Raw genomic sequence first — 16,628 nt, 5'->3', positions numbered from 1 at the left:
GAGAGAGAGAGAGCGAGTAGCGTAGTGGTTAGAAATCGGCCTGTTCTCCTCAGGGTCAGCAGTTCAAATCTACCAGCTGTTCCACGGGAGAAAGATGAGGCTTTCTGCTCCTGTAAAGATTTGCAGCCTCAGACACCCTGTACAGGGTCGCTTTGAGTCGGAACCGACTCCACAGCACATAACAACAACAAATAGAGAGTGTGTGAGTCCTTGTGTAGCACTGTGAGATAAGGCACTGCACCACAAGGTTGATTTGAATGAACCACAAGGTCGGCAGTTCAAACTTACCAGCTACTCCCCAGAAACCCCATACAAGGTAGCTATGAGCCCGAACCAACTCAACAACACTTAACAACAACAATATATATAGAATATAAATTTTAGTGCTCAAGCAGATGACCTAAAGCTGTTTAGGGTTGTGATCCAAGACTCCCTGACTGACAATGATTTAGAAATAAAATAGAAGCAAGTCAGGGATGGGAGTGGAGAGACTGAAAGATGGAAAGCTGAAGGGAGGTAGGCAGTTATTTGCGTCCATAGGGTTGACAAGCCTTAAAAATCCAGTAACCATCCCAGCTGTTTGCTCCAGTTCAAGCCTGAGCCCACCTGTAAGGACTGCTCAGGTCTTCCTTTCTCCAGAACTTTTCAAGGCTTGATCATCTGTGAAGTACAAAAATCTTAAGCCTTTTTCCTAATGAGTGTTCTTCTTATGGAGTCCTGGTATGAGCGTTGTAGGATAAGCACTCAACTACAAGGTCAGTTTGAACTGCAAGGTCGGTAGTTCAAACTCACCAGCCTCTCCTTGGAAAACCTATACAAGGTCACTATGAGTTGGCACCGACTCGACTTCACTTAACAACGACAACATTCTTGTACTGAAATAGTTAAAGGCCACTATCTTTTCATTAATTAAAAGAAACCATATAGCAAACACCCATCTTAATCATCCTTCCCACCCCTCATAACAAAATAACTGTTATGTAAAGAATCTAGAAAACTTAAAATCAAAAGCAATGACCAATATTCAGTTTAGATGAGAATAACTATTACATGCATTTTGAAGACAACATGACACTCATCATTAATAAACCGTCCTCCATTCAGTATTAGTTCTTCACACATCCATGGGCTTAGCAGAAAGCAGACTTGAGTTCTGAAGACACTAGTAAATCTCTAAGTGATGATCTGACATTTTCCAGTAGATTCTCTTATTTTCATGGTCACTTTGAAGGTAACAGAACTGTATGGGGATATCTGATTCCTAAAGTTCCTGAAATAACCTGCATATTCTTTTATATTAAGCATATGTTTTCTTTTGTTTTGTGTGTTTTTGAAATAGCATGTGAGGGGAGTTATCGCTGTTCCTCGTTTTGAGTGACATTTTCTGCTTCATTTTCATTCTCAACACCAATAGGATATAGTGCTCTTCCTAAAAGAAACTGTCTCCATTTGGGAAGATATTCTTCTACTGATGCCCAGTAATGAACCTGGGGGGGAAATAAAAGAAGAAACTGAAAAAGCGTATCAAGCAACTGAACCTGGCTCTTCGTAACAGTTGGCATGTTTATTCACTTAAGTGTATAATATACATGCATGTATACATGCACACACGCAGGCACATATATAAGTAGAATACACTTCCTCTACAGAACACTTTATGTTAATTTTAGAAAAAAATATGGCTACTTACTAGTGTTAATTTTCAAGTTTCTCAGTAAAACCAGAAGCTGGCAGAATTACAAGTTTGGGGATTTTATTGTGATTTAATACGCCCTCTTGTGGCCATCTTCATGATTACTGCCAGGAGTAAAATTTGTGGCTGTTGGGTGCAGTCGAGTAGGTTTTGACTCACAGCCACCCTATATAGGGTTTTTGAAGACTGGCTGGTGGGTCTGAACTGCTAAACTTGCAGTTCAAACCAACTTGCGGTCCCGTGCTTATCCTACAGCGCCACACCAGGATTCCCCATTTGTGGCTAGACAATAATTGCATGTTTTTGTTTAGTGTTCCAAATCCTATACCAAATGATTACCCATACTGCAAATATTATAGTGAAATGATTAAACATGAACACATGTTTCAGAATTTAGCATAAAATGATTTTGCCTGGAATAAGATGAAGAACAGATCTAGTTAGACTGTAGCTAGTATGTTACAATATTGGATTCAGGTGAACTGGTACCCTACTCCTATGTGGGGAAAATATTAAAAACAGGTATCCACTATATTTTTCAAAAGAACATCTGGTATGACAAAGCAAATTTTTCCCTGATTTTGTTTTATGATAATTTAATACAGTAAAGTCTGTGAAAGTTGGAACCTGTGTAAGGTAGAAACCTGTCAGAGAAGATTATTTTCCACTAAAATGAATGACAGAAATGTAGTAAGTTTGTTACCCTGTGAAAGGTGGGACACTTGTGAGATCTGGAAAAACAAGGTCGTCCCATTGAGTTCCGGCTCTCATAGGTTTCACTATGTCAGTATCATTCAACCACTTTTTAATCCAAACAGTTTGACAAAAGAAATGCTGTATTTCTGGTCTTACAAGAGTAACTTATTGGCTCTAGACACATATGTAGTATTGCAATACCTTGTATACAAACTTTCCTGGTTTCTTGACTTACTGCCCTAAGGATGCCAAATAGAACGTGTCCCAAACAAGTACGCTTTCTATCAGATCATCATTATCCATCTCATTTTTGGAAATTCAGCCCAGGAATTAGATAGCTGTGGTGGGTGCAGAGAAGCTCTGGTAGCAATAGGAACACATAATTATTCCCAATGGGTATTAAAAAGGTACAGAGGTCTGAGGGTGGGAAATGGTGAGGGATTCTAACTATCTGTACAACTATGCACATGATGTGAGAAACAGCTTGACAGACTTAAAATAAAGGTCATCCTGCTGTGCAAGGCTAGCTAAGAAAAATGCCGACTAAGGTCTGTGGTTGGAAGGTTCTCAGCCATTCACGGCTGGATTAACCCCTATTGTGTGAGCCCCTGCACACACATAAGAGTAAGGCATTGGGGAATTCAACAAAGAAAAAAGACTTGTCCAAGGCACAACTTTGTACAAAGTTTTTTCAGTTCTTCATCACTGCTGCCTTTTCTTGTTACTCAAGATGACACAGAAAACTGGGGAGGGCAATTTCTCAGCCTTTAGTTTTGAGAAATTTCAGAAAGGTCATTAAAAATATAATCTCAAACTATTCTATATGTACTCATTTCACATTCATCACAAACACATTGATATACCAATATGTTTTATTTTCCCAAGTATCCTCCCAATCTGTTTCAAGTGAACAAAATAAAACAGATAAAAGCCACACTGCATTATAGAAAACCCCAAGCCAAACCCACTGCCATCTCCATGTGGTTCCCGAGAATGTATGTCTGTCTTTACGGGAGCAGAAAATCTCATCGTTCTCCCGAAGAGCGGCTGACGGGTTTGAACTGCCAAACTTGTGGTATGTGGTTATCAGTCCAGTGTTCATTCTATACTATTCTATGGTAGTATACTCCTTATACCACTGTGTGACAATCTGCACTTAAATGGCTTTGGAGTAAGTTTTATTGAAGGAACTGAACTGCCGTCAGGATATAAGCACTTGTGCCGTCAGCCTAAGATTTAGTGCATCTTGTCTGTTACGGTTTATCAGGATACCTGCTTCCAACTGAGGAGGTGAGAAGACACAGGAGCTTTAGAAATTTTGCACTTGATAAAAAAAAATCAGTTTAAATCAAATAGTTATCATGTACCCACTCTACATAAAGCATGGCATTGTGGGTATATAAAGATCCATCACACACAGCCTATCTGAGTAGATAGATAAGTGTGGGAAACATACACATGTTGTTGTCTTGTGTTGTCAAGTATGTTACAATATTGGCGACCCACATGTACAGGGTTTCCGAGGGTGTAAATCTTTACGGAAGTAGAAAGCCTCATCTTTCTCCCGCGGAGCGGCTGGTAGTTTCGAACCGCTGGCCTTAAGGTTCGCAGCCCGATTCGTAACCACTACGCTACCAGAGCTCCTTTAAATACAGTATAACAAACACAAAAGCACTTAACAACAAGACTGATAGGGTCTCTCTGTTGTTATTTTGCTTAAGATTCTCACCTCAAGAGAAACTACTTCAGGCCGTGGACGTGAGTGCATCCTGGTCTGAAAAGACTTTTCTGCTGCTTCTAGATCCTGTAACAGATACCAGCTTTTAAAAACAACGTATATTTATATAAACTACAGATATCACCCATACTAGCAATGTCTATATCCCCAGGCTCCCACATTCACTCTTCTATGGATACACAGCATGAGGACACTGAGATAGGAGAACAGTTATCCCAGTTTCAAAGTGGAAGGTCCAGGGATTATTATTTTAAAGTAGATGGGGGGGGTGGGGGGTGGGGGGAAGGGAGGCTGCTTTTAAGTGCTGTCTTTTCACTTTAAATAGCTAGTGGTGGAGGTTGCGTGCAACCGAGCCAGTTCCGACTCATAGAGATCCTATATTGTTGTTGTTGTTGTTAAGTGCCTTCGAGTCGGTTCCGACCCATAGCGACCCTGTACAGGGTTTCCGAGGGTGTAAATCCTTACGGGAGTAGAAAGCCTCATCTTTCTCCCGCGGAGCAGCTGGTATATAGCATAGATCATCATGGGAGCAGAAAGCCTCATTTTTCTCCAAAGGAGCAACTGGTAGATTTGAATGACAGACCTTGCAGTTAACAACCCAGCTCACATTCCACCAGAGCTCCTTTAATAGCTAGTAAATGCCAGTAATTCTTGCAAAAGGGGTTTCCTCGAAAACTGCTCAGAACATTAATTTAGTTCTGAAATCACCTGGAAAAGTGGATAAAGTAGTCAAATGGATAGATAGAAAAGCCAAAGAATCAGGTATTAAAGAGTCAGACACTCAGATTCCCACTGTGCTAAAAGTGAACAGTCTAGTCTTCCCAGATTGCATAAATGGCATGTCAATAGCATAGTTACATTTATTCAAACTTCCATTCTTCAAATGTTACACTGAAGCAGAATTTCCACAATTGAAAAAAAAAAAAAATTGAATGGGGTCCGGTCCCTCAGTCCTTGACAAGAACCTTTCCACTAGATAGTTGATATTTTTACAGCTAGATTTCTAAGACAATTCCAACTGCAAATGTTATTACCAGGGAGTCCATCATTCAAGGAATCCTGGTAGCATAGTAGATTACCCATTGAGCTGCTAATCCAAAGGTCAGCAGTTGGGATCTGTCAGCTGTTCTGTGGGAGAACGATGAGGCTTCCTACTCTAGTAGGAAACCCTATAGGGTGGCTCTGAGTCAGAAGTGACTCAATGGCACGCAGCAGTATTTTCAGAGGATGGAGTTCAGTTACAGCAAACGCTAGGCTTTTATTTGTAGTTTAACTTTACCCACCCACTGCCATCAAGTTGATTCCAACTCACAGTGACCCTAAACACGGTTAGATTGTGTGTATTTTCTCTTTTGGTGAAAAAAAAATCCAAGGGTAACTTAATGCATACGCCCCCAAATGTAGGGTTCTGGCAAGTTGTTACTAAAGCATCTGTGCCCTGTTTCAGAAATGCTCCCCTAAATCACCTATGTTGTGTCTACTGATCATATCTGCCAAGTTCACAGAGACCTTGGGTAAAGGTTGGGTAAATTGTCTCTCCTTTGAGCTCAGTGAGTTGCTAGAAAAGAGAAACTTCTCTGATCCATGTACAAGCATTGGAGCAATCTAAGTCCGGGGCTGTTGGACAGACGGAGGGAGAAGGAAAGGGGCGTGGGAGTGGGGTGTGAAGAAGCCAATGCTGAAGAGGAGAAAAGAGATAGCAGATGGTAGCGGCAGGAGCAGGGAATGGGTGTGAAATGTAAAAGGGAAAAACAGGAAATTCCCTAAAGGGACTCCCCAAAGTTGCACAACCATTAATGCACCTGCTGTCTAGAAGAAGGTGACTTGAAGGGGAGAAACATCAATTTAGGGATAAAAAGCTCATCTATTAGAGTGTCTACCTCCTATCACAAGTGTACAGTAAAGGCACATGCTAAAGAGCTTTTCATGCTGATGCCAAAAAAGATACAGAAACCAAACTGTTCTGTGATTATATTGAGATTTTACAAGGTCCTAGGAAAAAGATTTTTTTTTTTTTTTTACTTCTATAAATCTAAACCAGAACACAAACAATCCAAATGATACCATTTTTCTAAGAATAGTTAAGAAGTTACTGTAAGTAGCAGATCTTGAAGCCACTAGCACTGTAGACAATATTATAAACACTTTTCTTGAAGACCAGAACATATCTCTTATAGAAGAGCAGATTTAAGTAAACACAAGAGCAGATAAAAGTAGGGAATATGTGGCCATAGTTAGAAATCTGTCATCTCCGAAGCATTTCTACAAGGGATTATCACCCCTCTAAGAACTTCTTCCTGAGTTTAAGAGACATTTCACTTTGATTTTTTTTTTTTTTAATCTCTTAACTCCTACTTTTCTTTCTCCTTAGCTGGCTCTTCTTTTCTCTCCCTTCTCCTGAGTGTGGGCTTTCATAAGCTTTGTGACATCTGTCCTCATATTTTCACCTGTTCTCCCTCCAAGAGAGCTATGAACCCATTTTACAGTATTACTATAGGGGAATGGCTATGTTTTTATCATAATCCTTATTTCTCAACCCAACCAAAACTAAACAATGTCTCCTGATTTATTACTATTAGTGGGAATTACATTTGTCTACATATCTCTGTTGTGCCCACTGCAGCCAACTGCTTCTAATCCCTGCCATTTAAAATATTAAAGTTCTATATGATTGTTCCTTCAAGATGTCTCCTCTAATCTCTTCAATTACTTTCCCATGCTGTTGTTACTGGTTGCTGTTGAGTCAATTTTCACTCATGGTGATCCCATGTGTGTGGAATAGGACTGTATTCCATAGGGCTTTCAAGGCTATGATCTGTCAGAAGCAGATTGTGAAGTCTGTCTTCCCACATGCCTCTGTTATTGTTGTTGTTGTTAGGTGCTGCTGAGTTGGTATGGACTCAGCGATCCTAGGCACAAAAGAACAAAACACTGCCCAGTCCTGTGCCAACCTCACAGTCATTGCTACGCTTGAGCCCACTGCTGCTGCCACTGTGCCAATCCATCTCGTTGGGGATCTTTTTTTCTCTGACCAGCCATCTTATCAATCATGATATCCGTCTCCAGTGGTCCCTCCTGACAATATGTCTGAAGTATGAGAGACGAAGCTTGACCATCCTGGCCTCCAAGGAGCACTCTGGCTAAACTTCCTCCAACACAGATCTGTTGGTTCTTTTGGCAGCTCATGGAACTTTCAATATTCTCCTCCAACACCATAACTCAAATGCATCAATTCTTCTATGGTCTTCCTTATTCATTGTCCAGCTTTTGCATGCATATGAAGTTGTTGAAAATACCATGCCTTGGGTCAGGCGGACCTTAGTCCTCAAGCTGACATCTTTGAGGTTCAACACTTTAAAGAGGCCTTGTGCAGCAGATATGCCTAATGCAATATGTTGTCTGATATCTTGACTACTGCTTCTATAAGTGTTGATGGTTGATCTGAACAAAATCATCCTTTATTTATCTTGATGTTATTAATCCAGTTAAAGTAAAGTTCCCTTCACTTTTAGAAAGCAGGGTTTTATCATCTGCATATTGCAGGTTGTCCAAGAGTCTTCTTCCAACCTAATGCTACATTTTTCTTCATATGGTCCAACTTCTCAAATTATTTGCTCATTATACAGATTCAGTGAGTATGGTGAAAGAATACAACCCTGGTACACACCTTTCCCAACTTAAAACCATTCAGTGTTCCCTTGTTCTGTTCAAACAACTGCCTCTTGGTCTAGGTACAGGTTCTTTATAAGCACAATTAAGTGTTCCAGAATACTCATACTTCGCAATGTTGTCCATAGCTTGTCATGATCTGGGTGGGTTTAAACAAACTTAGTTTGTTAACCACTTGTGTCACCCAGAGTTTCCATTGCCAGTGCTGTGCCTTTTAGTAAAATCATTCTTGTAACAAATACTTGTTGAGCCATTACGCTGACCCATGTGCAGACTGTATCTCATTCTGCTTTGATCAGTACCTAACAGGGGACTCACTAGTTTTCCTCAAGAAATACTTAAAATATGTCCCTCATTTCATTACAAAGAATTGGTAACTGTTACAAAGAGAATTTTAGCCTGACTGAAAAAAATCTCTGCAATTTGATTTCAAACTTCAGTAGCAAGTTATGTATTCATATTTGCATATAAAAACCTTTCCTTTGATTACAAACTGCTAAAATGTATGTCTCATACAACTTTAATGCATCAAACTATCCACTGAAATGCAGGGCATGTAGTAGCCACCCAAATGCTTCCTGAGTATACCTTGCTTTACAAATTTGCTACTAGATCATTTAATTGTTTATATAGCTATTGTTGTTGTTAAGTGTCATCGAGTCAATCCTGACCCATAGCGACCCTGTATAGGGTTTCCAAGGAGCAGGTGGTGAGCTTGAACCACTGACATTGCAGTTCACACGACTTTGCAGTCTGACGCATTAGCCCACAGCACCACACCAGGACTATAAACAAAAAAGCAATCCATGGAAAAGAAAAAATCGAATTAAACAAATGAACTCGTACTGAGTTGGTGGCATAACACCATAGAGGACTCTATCAGTGGTCTTAGAGCACACAGTGTTCCAATCCAGTGTCTCTAGTGGGACACACCCTAACAGAACAAAGAACTACAAAAGTATCTTAATGAAATGATTTTCATGTTTTTGATGCTAGTGATGTGTGTAGCATTGGTACTAGAAAATTCTTTGAGAACAGAGGTTTATGGTCTTAGAGGAAGAAGTTTTTGTTGTTGTTGTTATGTGCCGTGGAGTCGGTTCCGACTCACAGCGACCCTGTACAGGGTTTCTGAGGCTGTAAATCTTTGCAGGAGCAGAAAGGCTCATCTTTCTCCCTTGGAACAGCTGGTAGTTTCGAACTGCTGACCCTGGGGTTCGCAGCCTGATTTGTAACCATTACGCTACCAGATCTCCTTAAATTTAATTGGTGATGTAAATATATAACCAGTTAGCAATTAAATGAGAAAGAATAAGATGTAGCGGCCCTGCTCAACTGCCCTCTGTGCCATGAAGCCTTCCAGGACCCTCTCTCTAATCTCTAGCACTCCCCATTCTTCCTTACCCTGGAATGTTTTATCCAGCTTCCTCTCAAGATGATGCTAGTTAGTCCAAAATTGCCTTTCTGGGAAAAACTAAATTGGGATTGTAGCTTATATAATAGAAATGTGTATAGAAATAAAATTCCCCCTTCCTCTTCCAAATCCATGCCAATTATGCTTTTTTTTTTTTTAAGGCAGATAAGTTCCATTTTACTTATATTAACAAGGAAGTCATTCAACCTGCATGTTCAAAATCTACCGCCTTCATGATTTTTAATGACTGTGAACCAGACTGATTTTTCACGACTCCTATTCATATCCCTTCTTGCACGTCTTGTTTTCTTAAGTGCCGCCAAGTTGGTTGCAACTCAAAGTGACCCATTGTACAACAGAACCAAACAGTGCCTGGTATCATGCCTTCCTCACAGTTACTCCTAGGGTTCAGGCCAGTGGTGCGCACGGCCACTGTGTCGGTATTCGCGCACTCTGTCAATATCTGATGGGGGGCTTGTTCTCTTCCATCATTCTTCTCTTTTAAAAACATTCTTTGATATTCTTGCTAGTTTATTTTTCAAGTGAACTTAGAGAAACCGTGTTGAGTTCTATATAAATTCTGTTGGTGTTATTCAATCTAAAAAGTTGGTGAAAACGGATTGAAGGCGAATAAGAGTCTCAGTCAGCACGAAGGTATATGTTATTGCCATCAAACTGCTCCCGACTCCTAGCGACCCTCTACAGGGTTTCTGAGGAGTGGCTGGTGACTCTGAACTGCCCCGATCTTGCAGTACAAATGATGTTGCAGTCCAGTGCTTATCCTATAGCACTACACCAGGACTCCACTGAGACATGTGATAGTAGTTATGTGCTGTGGGGTCGGTTCCAACTCAGTGACCCTGTATAGGATTTCTGAGGCTATACATCTTTATGGGAATAGACAGGCTCATCTTTCTTCTGTGGAAACGCTGGTAGTTTTGAACTGCTGACCTTGAGATTAACAGCCTGACTCGTAAGCACTACACTACACTATCAGAGCTGCTTCATTGAGGCATAGGTTTCTGTTTAAATTTTCTTTTAAACCACCCATGCAAACTGTCTTTATACTGACTATGCACATCCATTGTTAAGTGCATTCTCAGTATTTTATAACTGTATTGCTAATAAGAACCTCATAGGGTGGCTATTGGTTTTTGTGCACACCCATCAGCTGCTCCTGGGAAACCCTATACAGGGTCGCTAGGAGTCAGAACCAATTTGATGGCACTTAACAACAACAACTTTGTATCCATTAGTTTTATTCAACTTATACTAGTTTCAAAATAACTCTGGTGTTACTAAGCTATGTAATCATATCATTAGATAATATTAGTATTAATCTCTTTCTTTCCAAAAGCTAAAGTCCATTTGTTTTTAGTGTTTATTACACTGGCCATAACATTTGTTGTCATTAGGTGCCATCGAGTCAGTACTGACTCATAGTGACCTTATGCACAGCAGAACAAAACACTGCCCGATCCTGGGCCAACCTTACTAATGTTGCCACGCTTGAGTCCATCAATGCTGCCACTTGGCCAATCCTCATTGGGGGTCTTCCTCTTTTTCTCTGACCCTCCACCTTATCAAACATGATATCCATAACATCTAAATAAGGTGAAACGATGAGTGGTGATAGAACTCATCCTAATTTTGTCAACTCTCTTTATAAGGAATCATTCCAAGTCTTAGTGGTACCCATCTTTGAAGTACACTCTGTGCCTCTTAGATACATATTATGGGTATAACATAACCTTTTCTTGACAAGGAAGGTTAACATTATAGTTTCCTCATCTCAGAGTTAGGGATTTGCCTATATGAGTGGTTTTCATGAAGAGTTCCTTAGAGCCACAGTGGGGCAAGCAAGGAAATACTGAAGGACTGGGACTTAATACCAAACAGACCACATTTCATCTATTTTACATCTTTGGAAAACATTTTATGCTTTAAAAAGAGGGCAGTTGGGAAGCTTTAGATGAGAATCTAATCTAATCTTTAGCATTAGAAATTAGAGTTTAATCTAATCTAATCTAGATGCTTCTTAAAATCTATCTAATTAAAATTCTGTAACCAAGTTCAAATGATTTTTACTTTCCCAAAGTGACTTTTATAGTTTTTCTTGTTGGAAGTTGCCCTGGAGTTGACGCTGTCTCATGGTGAACCCATGTGTGCAGAGTGGAACTTGGTTTCATGGGGCTTTTAAGGTCTCTGTTTTTACTTGCCATTGAATCTATTTCAAATTGTTTAAAAAAAGAAAAGAAAAAGCAGACTAAAAACTGACACTGTCTGCTCTTATAAGGATTTACCATCTCAGAAACGCTACATAGGGGCACTATGTGTTAGAATTGACTCTGTGGCAGTGGGTTTGATAGATTAATTTGAAGAACATAAAAGAATTAGAAAGACCAGCAAGAGACTTCATCCCTAGAAGCAAGCACTTTATCTGGCATGTAGTAGATACTCAAGAAACATGCACTAGAAGACTGAAAGGAAATATACAATATCTCTACATGGGAGGAATGATAGGTCAAATCTGCTATTTAGTCATCTTTAGTCTTTCAGATTTTTTTTTACAATGAAAATATATTACTTTCATAGTCAAGGGGAAAAAAATTCTGCACCAAACTAAAGTTTCTCCTGACTAAGAACCTAGGTTTGTTGTCTTCCTTCTAGATATTATAATGATTTCTTTAACTCATTTCTCTAATCAGGAAACCCCTTTGCATTTAAACAATCAAAGAATGTTCCTTAAATATCCACATATTTCTGATACAAAGCTTTATTTTTCTTTTGCTCCAACACCTACAGTACTATGATATTTATACATTATCACGACTCAACTTTTTAGTTTGCCCCACAATACGTATCTGGTCTTAACGATCTTGGAAGAATCCAGTGGAATGCCCGCTTAGCTTCCTGCTTACTCAAGCACAGCTTACCTGTAGTCTCTGAGGCCTCTTAAAATATTTTAGCTCTCAAAGGCCTTTTTATTCTTATTCTGATAGCACTGAGATATTCCATGTTATTTAACATTTGATCACATAAGGTCACTTATTTTGTGTGTGACAAACTCAAGTCATCAATTAAGCCTGTTGATGTAAAGCTCCTTGATTTAAAGAATGCTGATTTATACTTATTTTGTTGTCTCCACTTTCTGCCTGGAGCTAGCTCAAAAGTAAGTGCCTTCGGGCATCCATTAAATACTTGCTAATTAAAAAAAAGACACTTGAAAACCAAATATCACTGGCTGCAGATAGCTAGCAATCAAGCTTTCTAATTTAGTTTTTCTGACTTTTCATGGCAAATTCCAAATTATCCTATATATTTCCATTTAAAAATAAATATTGCAAACACCATTGGGCAAGTAAGACATATGGCAATATAGAATGCTTTGGTAGCACTATGGCTGTGACTTAAATTACTGTGGATCAAACTGCCAGAAGCTGAGAAGATAACTGAATTTTCCTCTCCCTTTATTCTTTAGTGAGGAGAGAAGATAACTATATTATGCCTATCGATGAAAATATTTAACAATAAAAAACTGAAAACACTGCTTTATAACTTAAATAATATAGTCTTACTACCAAATGTTTTAGTCATAGGATCTCTTGGAAGCTTGAATGGAAGCAAACTTTAGGGTTTTAATTATGGATGAAGCCATACAATTCTGGAAGCAAAGTATAGCAAGCAGCCAAAAATGTTACACATACTATCTTCCTCCAAATGGGCACATTGGACAAATGGGGAAGTCCTGCACAGTCACAGACTTTGACCACCTCTTCCATCACCATCAAAGGGGATTTGGGAAATATGTTATCTAAGACTATAATTCTATGAGTTGACTGTTAGCCCCAGTAGGTCAAAATCAAATTATCTTTATCTTCATGATGTTAAATAGTTTAGAGTTGGAGTTTAATGCATTATGGTGACTTTATGGTCGGTTAGGATCACCCATCAGATGAAACAAGACAGAAGATAATAAGTTACATCTTCCATTTCTTATTTCTTGCACAGGTTGTTATTAGGTGACATAGAGTCGGTACCGACTTGTAGTGACCTTATGAACAACAGAACAAAACACTAATCTTGTGCCAATCTCACAAGTGTTGTTACAGTTGAGCCCCTTGTACAAGATGTCCTTAAAATCCTTTCTGTAATCAATTTTCTGGCCAATTGAACACATTTAGCTTATGAAGACTTTAGTTGTTGGTTTTTTTTTTTCATTGTTACGCATTAAAATCTACAGGCTTTTCATCCAAGTAAAATGGGTTTAAAATATATTGTTTCATTAATTCTATTATTCAGAACAAAAACTACATAAATCAAAATGAGGAAATTCATACTTTTGGAAGGTTGAGAAAATCTCTACACTAAACTCATGGAAACTTACATTTAGAAGATTACGGTTCCTTTTATAAGCAGCTTCCTCTGCTTGAATCTGAGATGCCTTTTCTGTGTTTTGAACTCCAAATTTATTCTCCATTTGTTGAAGTAACATTAATCTTTGTGATACTCTAGAAAAATTTTTTTTAAAGATTTCCGTCAATAAACTAGCAAACATTTATTGTTGCCCCTGTATAAAAAAAATTCTTAATTGTGCCATACTTTAGGTTCAACCTACTTTGAAAACCAATTAATCTCTCAGAAAGACAGGGTAAAAGAACTTACTCAGATGAACTATGTTTAAGAAGTCTTAAGTTAATGGGTAAAATTAATTTTCTTTTCATTTGCATATTCTTTATGTGTACTATAAGTACATGCCTCAGTTTTGTTTTGTTTTGTTTTATTTTTTTCTTTAAGCCTCTCTGGTCTTTTGAAATGATTCTAGGGTGTTGAAGATACGATTTAACTTTTGGTGAAAATGCAAACTGTAATACATATCCCTTTGTACACATACTTATATATACCTCCCCACACATATACATTGATATAACTTGCTATACGAAACCTTCTGCTTAACACTTCAGTACCCCTGAATCTCATGTTACACATTTAGAATTGTGCTAAACTTCCATATGTTTGAAGAAGCAATAAAAAATATTTTTCTTCTTTTTGCAAGAGAAAGATGATGGTTGGCTATATGAGTGAGAGGCTGCGTCTATGTATGCAGACTCAAAACAAGGTGAAACAGTAATTGAAGAAAGATGTAAAAAGTTAAATGCTACTGTCAAATTACTTTGTTATATATAATATACAATAAAAGTTTCTCACGACTCGATTTTGATCCTCTTAAATGAGTAATAAAAAGAGTCACATGATAAAAATATGTAAATGATATAGTTAACAGTCTACCCGTATTTGTCAAACTATTTTGGCGGCTTTCAGGAAACACTGTCTTATAAGGTTGTTCTAGAAGGTGGACATAAAAACTCAGGTCTTTAAACACTAATACTTGTAAGGGAACATCTTAGAAGGCCAAGGAAGAGGACCTAGTAATTAATTAAAGAAAAGGAAAACATGAGATCCCACAGGCAGAAGTAGAGAAGGGAAAGGTTATTAAATGTAAGAGCAGGACTGGCTAAAAAAATTGTAGGGCTCGGCGCCAAATGAAAATTGGGTGGGGTTGGGGAGGGAGGATATATTCTTACTGAGTCAAGTGCCAGACCTGTCACTCCACAGATCACACTTCTATGAAGCAGCCCTGAGTAAAAGCCAAGAAAAATTAATGTGGATCTTAGGAATGGGTGGGGTGCATTAATCGAGATATTAATGATAAAAAGTAAACTGATGTACAGTTGACCCTTGAACAACATGAGTTTGAACAGTGCAGATCCATTTATACAGAGATTTTTTAAAAAATACCATGTGACGCAAATCATCTTCTTGTGGTCTCTCTGGTTGGTACTGTAGTAAAAAGTGACCTCTTAAGGTTCTTGCGTACTTTTCATAATGTTGCTGCAATGCTGCCAATGTGGAATAACACCATGAGGCCCATAGAAAGTGCCACTAGTGATGCTGGAAGTGCTCCCAGTAAGCAGAGGAACGTTACGACATTGCAAGAAAAAGGTGAATTGTTTGATATGTACCAGACATCGAGATCAGCAGCTGCAGTTGCCCAACATTTCAAGATAAATGAATCCAATGTAAGGACCATTACATAAAAGAAAAGGAAATTGTAAAACTGTCCCTGCAGCTACATCAGCAGGTTAAAAAACCTTACATTTTCTAGAAAATACCTTTTTATCTTGTATTGAAAATGCAGCTTTTATGTAGGTTCAGTATAGACAACATACTGTTAAGTGCTGTTGTTTCGGTTCTGACTCACAGCCACCCTATATAGGGTTTCCGAGGAATGGCTCATGAGTTTGAACCACCAACCTTGTGGTTAGTATTCCAGTGCTTATCCCATAGCACCAAACCAGGTCTCCATATAATACATGGTTGTTGTTATGTGTCATCAAGTCGGTTCCAACTCATAGAGACACTGTATATGGTTTCCAATACATAAAATACCCAAAATAGGTGTTAATTGATGCTTATGTTCCTGGTGTGGCACTGTGGGTTAATGCAAAGTCAGTTTGAACAGCAAGGTCAGCGGTTCAAGCTCACCAGCCACACCTTGGAAACTCTATATAGGGTCGCTATGGGTCAGAACCCACTTGACAGCCTTTAACAACATGTTGTCAGAAAGACTTCCTGTCAACAGTAGGAAATTTTTAACTAAGTTCAGTTTGTGAGAAGTCAAAAGTTAAATGCAGACAGGTGGATTTTTCAACTGCTAGGTAGGTCAGCATCCCTGTTGCCACTGCAGTGTTCAAGGGACAACTGTACAAGACAATTTTACCTTTTAATCTTTGTTATTTTAAAAGACAGTAACATTCCTGATACCAAATTATTAACTCAAGGGTCAGAAAATTAAAACAATGCAAACACTTCCGGTTTTAAATCTTACTATGCACACAGTGTTTCACTGGAAAAGCCAGTACCATTTATATATATATAAAGAGTATCCTGAAAAGAAAAATGGTACACTTACATTTCTTCATGTTTTTTAGAAAGGCGAATTTCTTGTGCAAAAACGGAGGTCATCTTTAATCAAAGGAGTTACAAGTTTTCTGCTAAGTAATAAAAACATTTAAAGTTACTTCTACCATGTGTCCTCAGCTTTGCAACATTCAACAGTTTTAGTACCTCAACCCACAGCTTCTCTCAGAAGAGAAAATAAAACTTAAGATGTACTAATGTATAAAACGAAAGAATGCATTTAAAAACATTTTCATTCACCATACATAGCCACATGCATTCCAGAACACTGAATTAGGTAAATTCAACATATTCCATGCTTCCCCTTCTTTTTTCCACACTCTTAACCTTATCAGAATGCAAAACAAATAAGCAGTTGGTACTAACACTAGTAAACACTTTATTGAACCAACAGAAAAAAAAAAATTCCACTCATGAAATTCAACACTGGAAAACCAGCC

The 16,628-nt window shown here is 38.5% G+C and overlaps 1 protein-coding gene across 1 annotated transcript; it reads right to left on the bottom strand.

Moving 5' to 3' along the window:
- Positions 1–1,352: 1,352 nt before the first annotated feature.
- Positions 1,353–16,239, bottom strand: LOC102836556 (chromosome unknown open reading frame, human C3orf14). Its single transcript, XM_006862097.1, has 4 exons — positions 16,181–16,239; positions 13,595–13,718; positions 4,119–4,193; positions 1,353–1,487 (listed from the first exon to the last, which is right to left on the bottom strand). The coding sequence occupies exons 1-4, from the start codon at positions 16,231–16,233 to the stop codon at positions 1,353–1,355; spliced, it is 387 nt and encodes a 128-aa protein (XP_006862159.1). The 5' UTR covers positions 16,234–16,239.
- Between the last annotated feature and the right edge of the window lie 389 nt (positions 16,240–16,628).

Source organism: Chrysochloris asiatica, unplaced genomic scaffold, assembly GCF_000296735.1.
Source record: "Chrysochloris asiatica unplaced genomic scaffold, ChrAsi1.0 scaffold00046, whole genome shotgun sequence".
NCBI classification, from domain to species: Eukaryota; Metazoa; Chordata; class Mammalia; order Afrosoricida; family Chrysochloridae; genus Chrysochloris; species Chrysochloris asiatica.
This window is presented reverse-complemented; position numbering and strand designations above follow the sequence as displayed.

What these genes read in the sequence shown, in the direction of transcription:
- LOC102836556 (XM_006862097.1), bottom strand. Translation starts at nt 16,233, where the DNA reads ATGACCTCCGTTTTTGCACAAGAAATTCGCCTTTCTAAAAAACATGAA. An exon ending in TCTAAAAAACATGAAGAAAT is followed by an intron (nt 13,719 to 16,180) that starts GTAAGTGTACCA and finishes AAATTTTTCTAG; the next exon opens with AGTATCACAAAGATTAATGT. An exon ending in CTGAAGTAGTTTCTCTTGAG is followed by an intron (nt 1,488 to 4,118) that starts GTGAGAATCTTA and finishes TTTCCCCCCCAG; the next exon opens with GTTCATTACTGGGCATCAGT.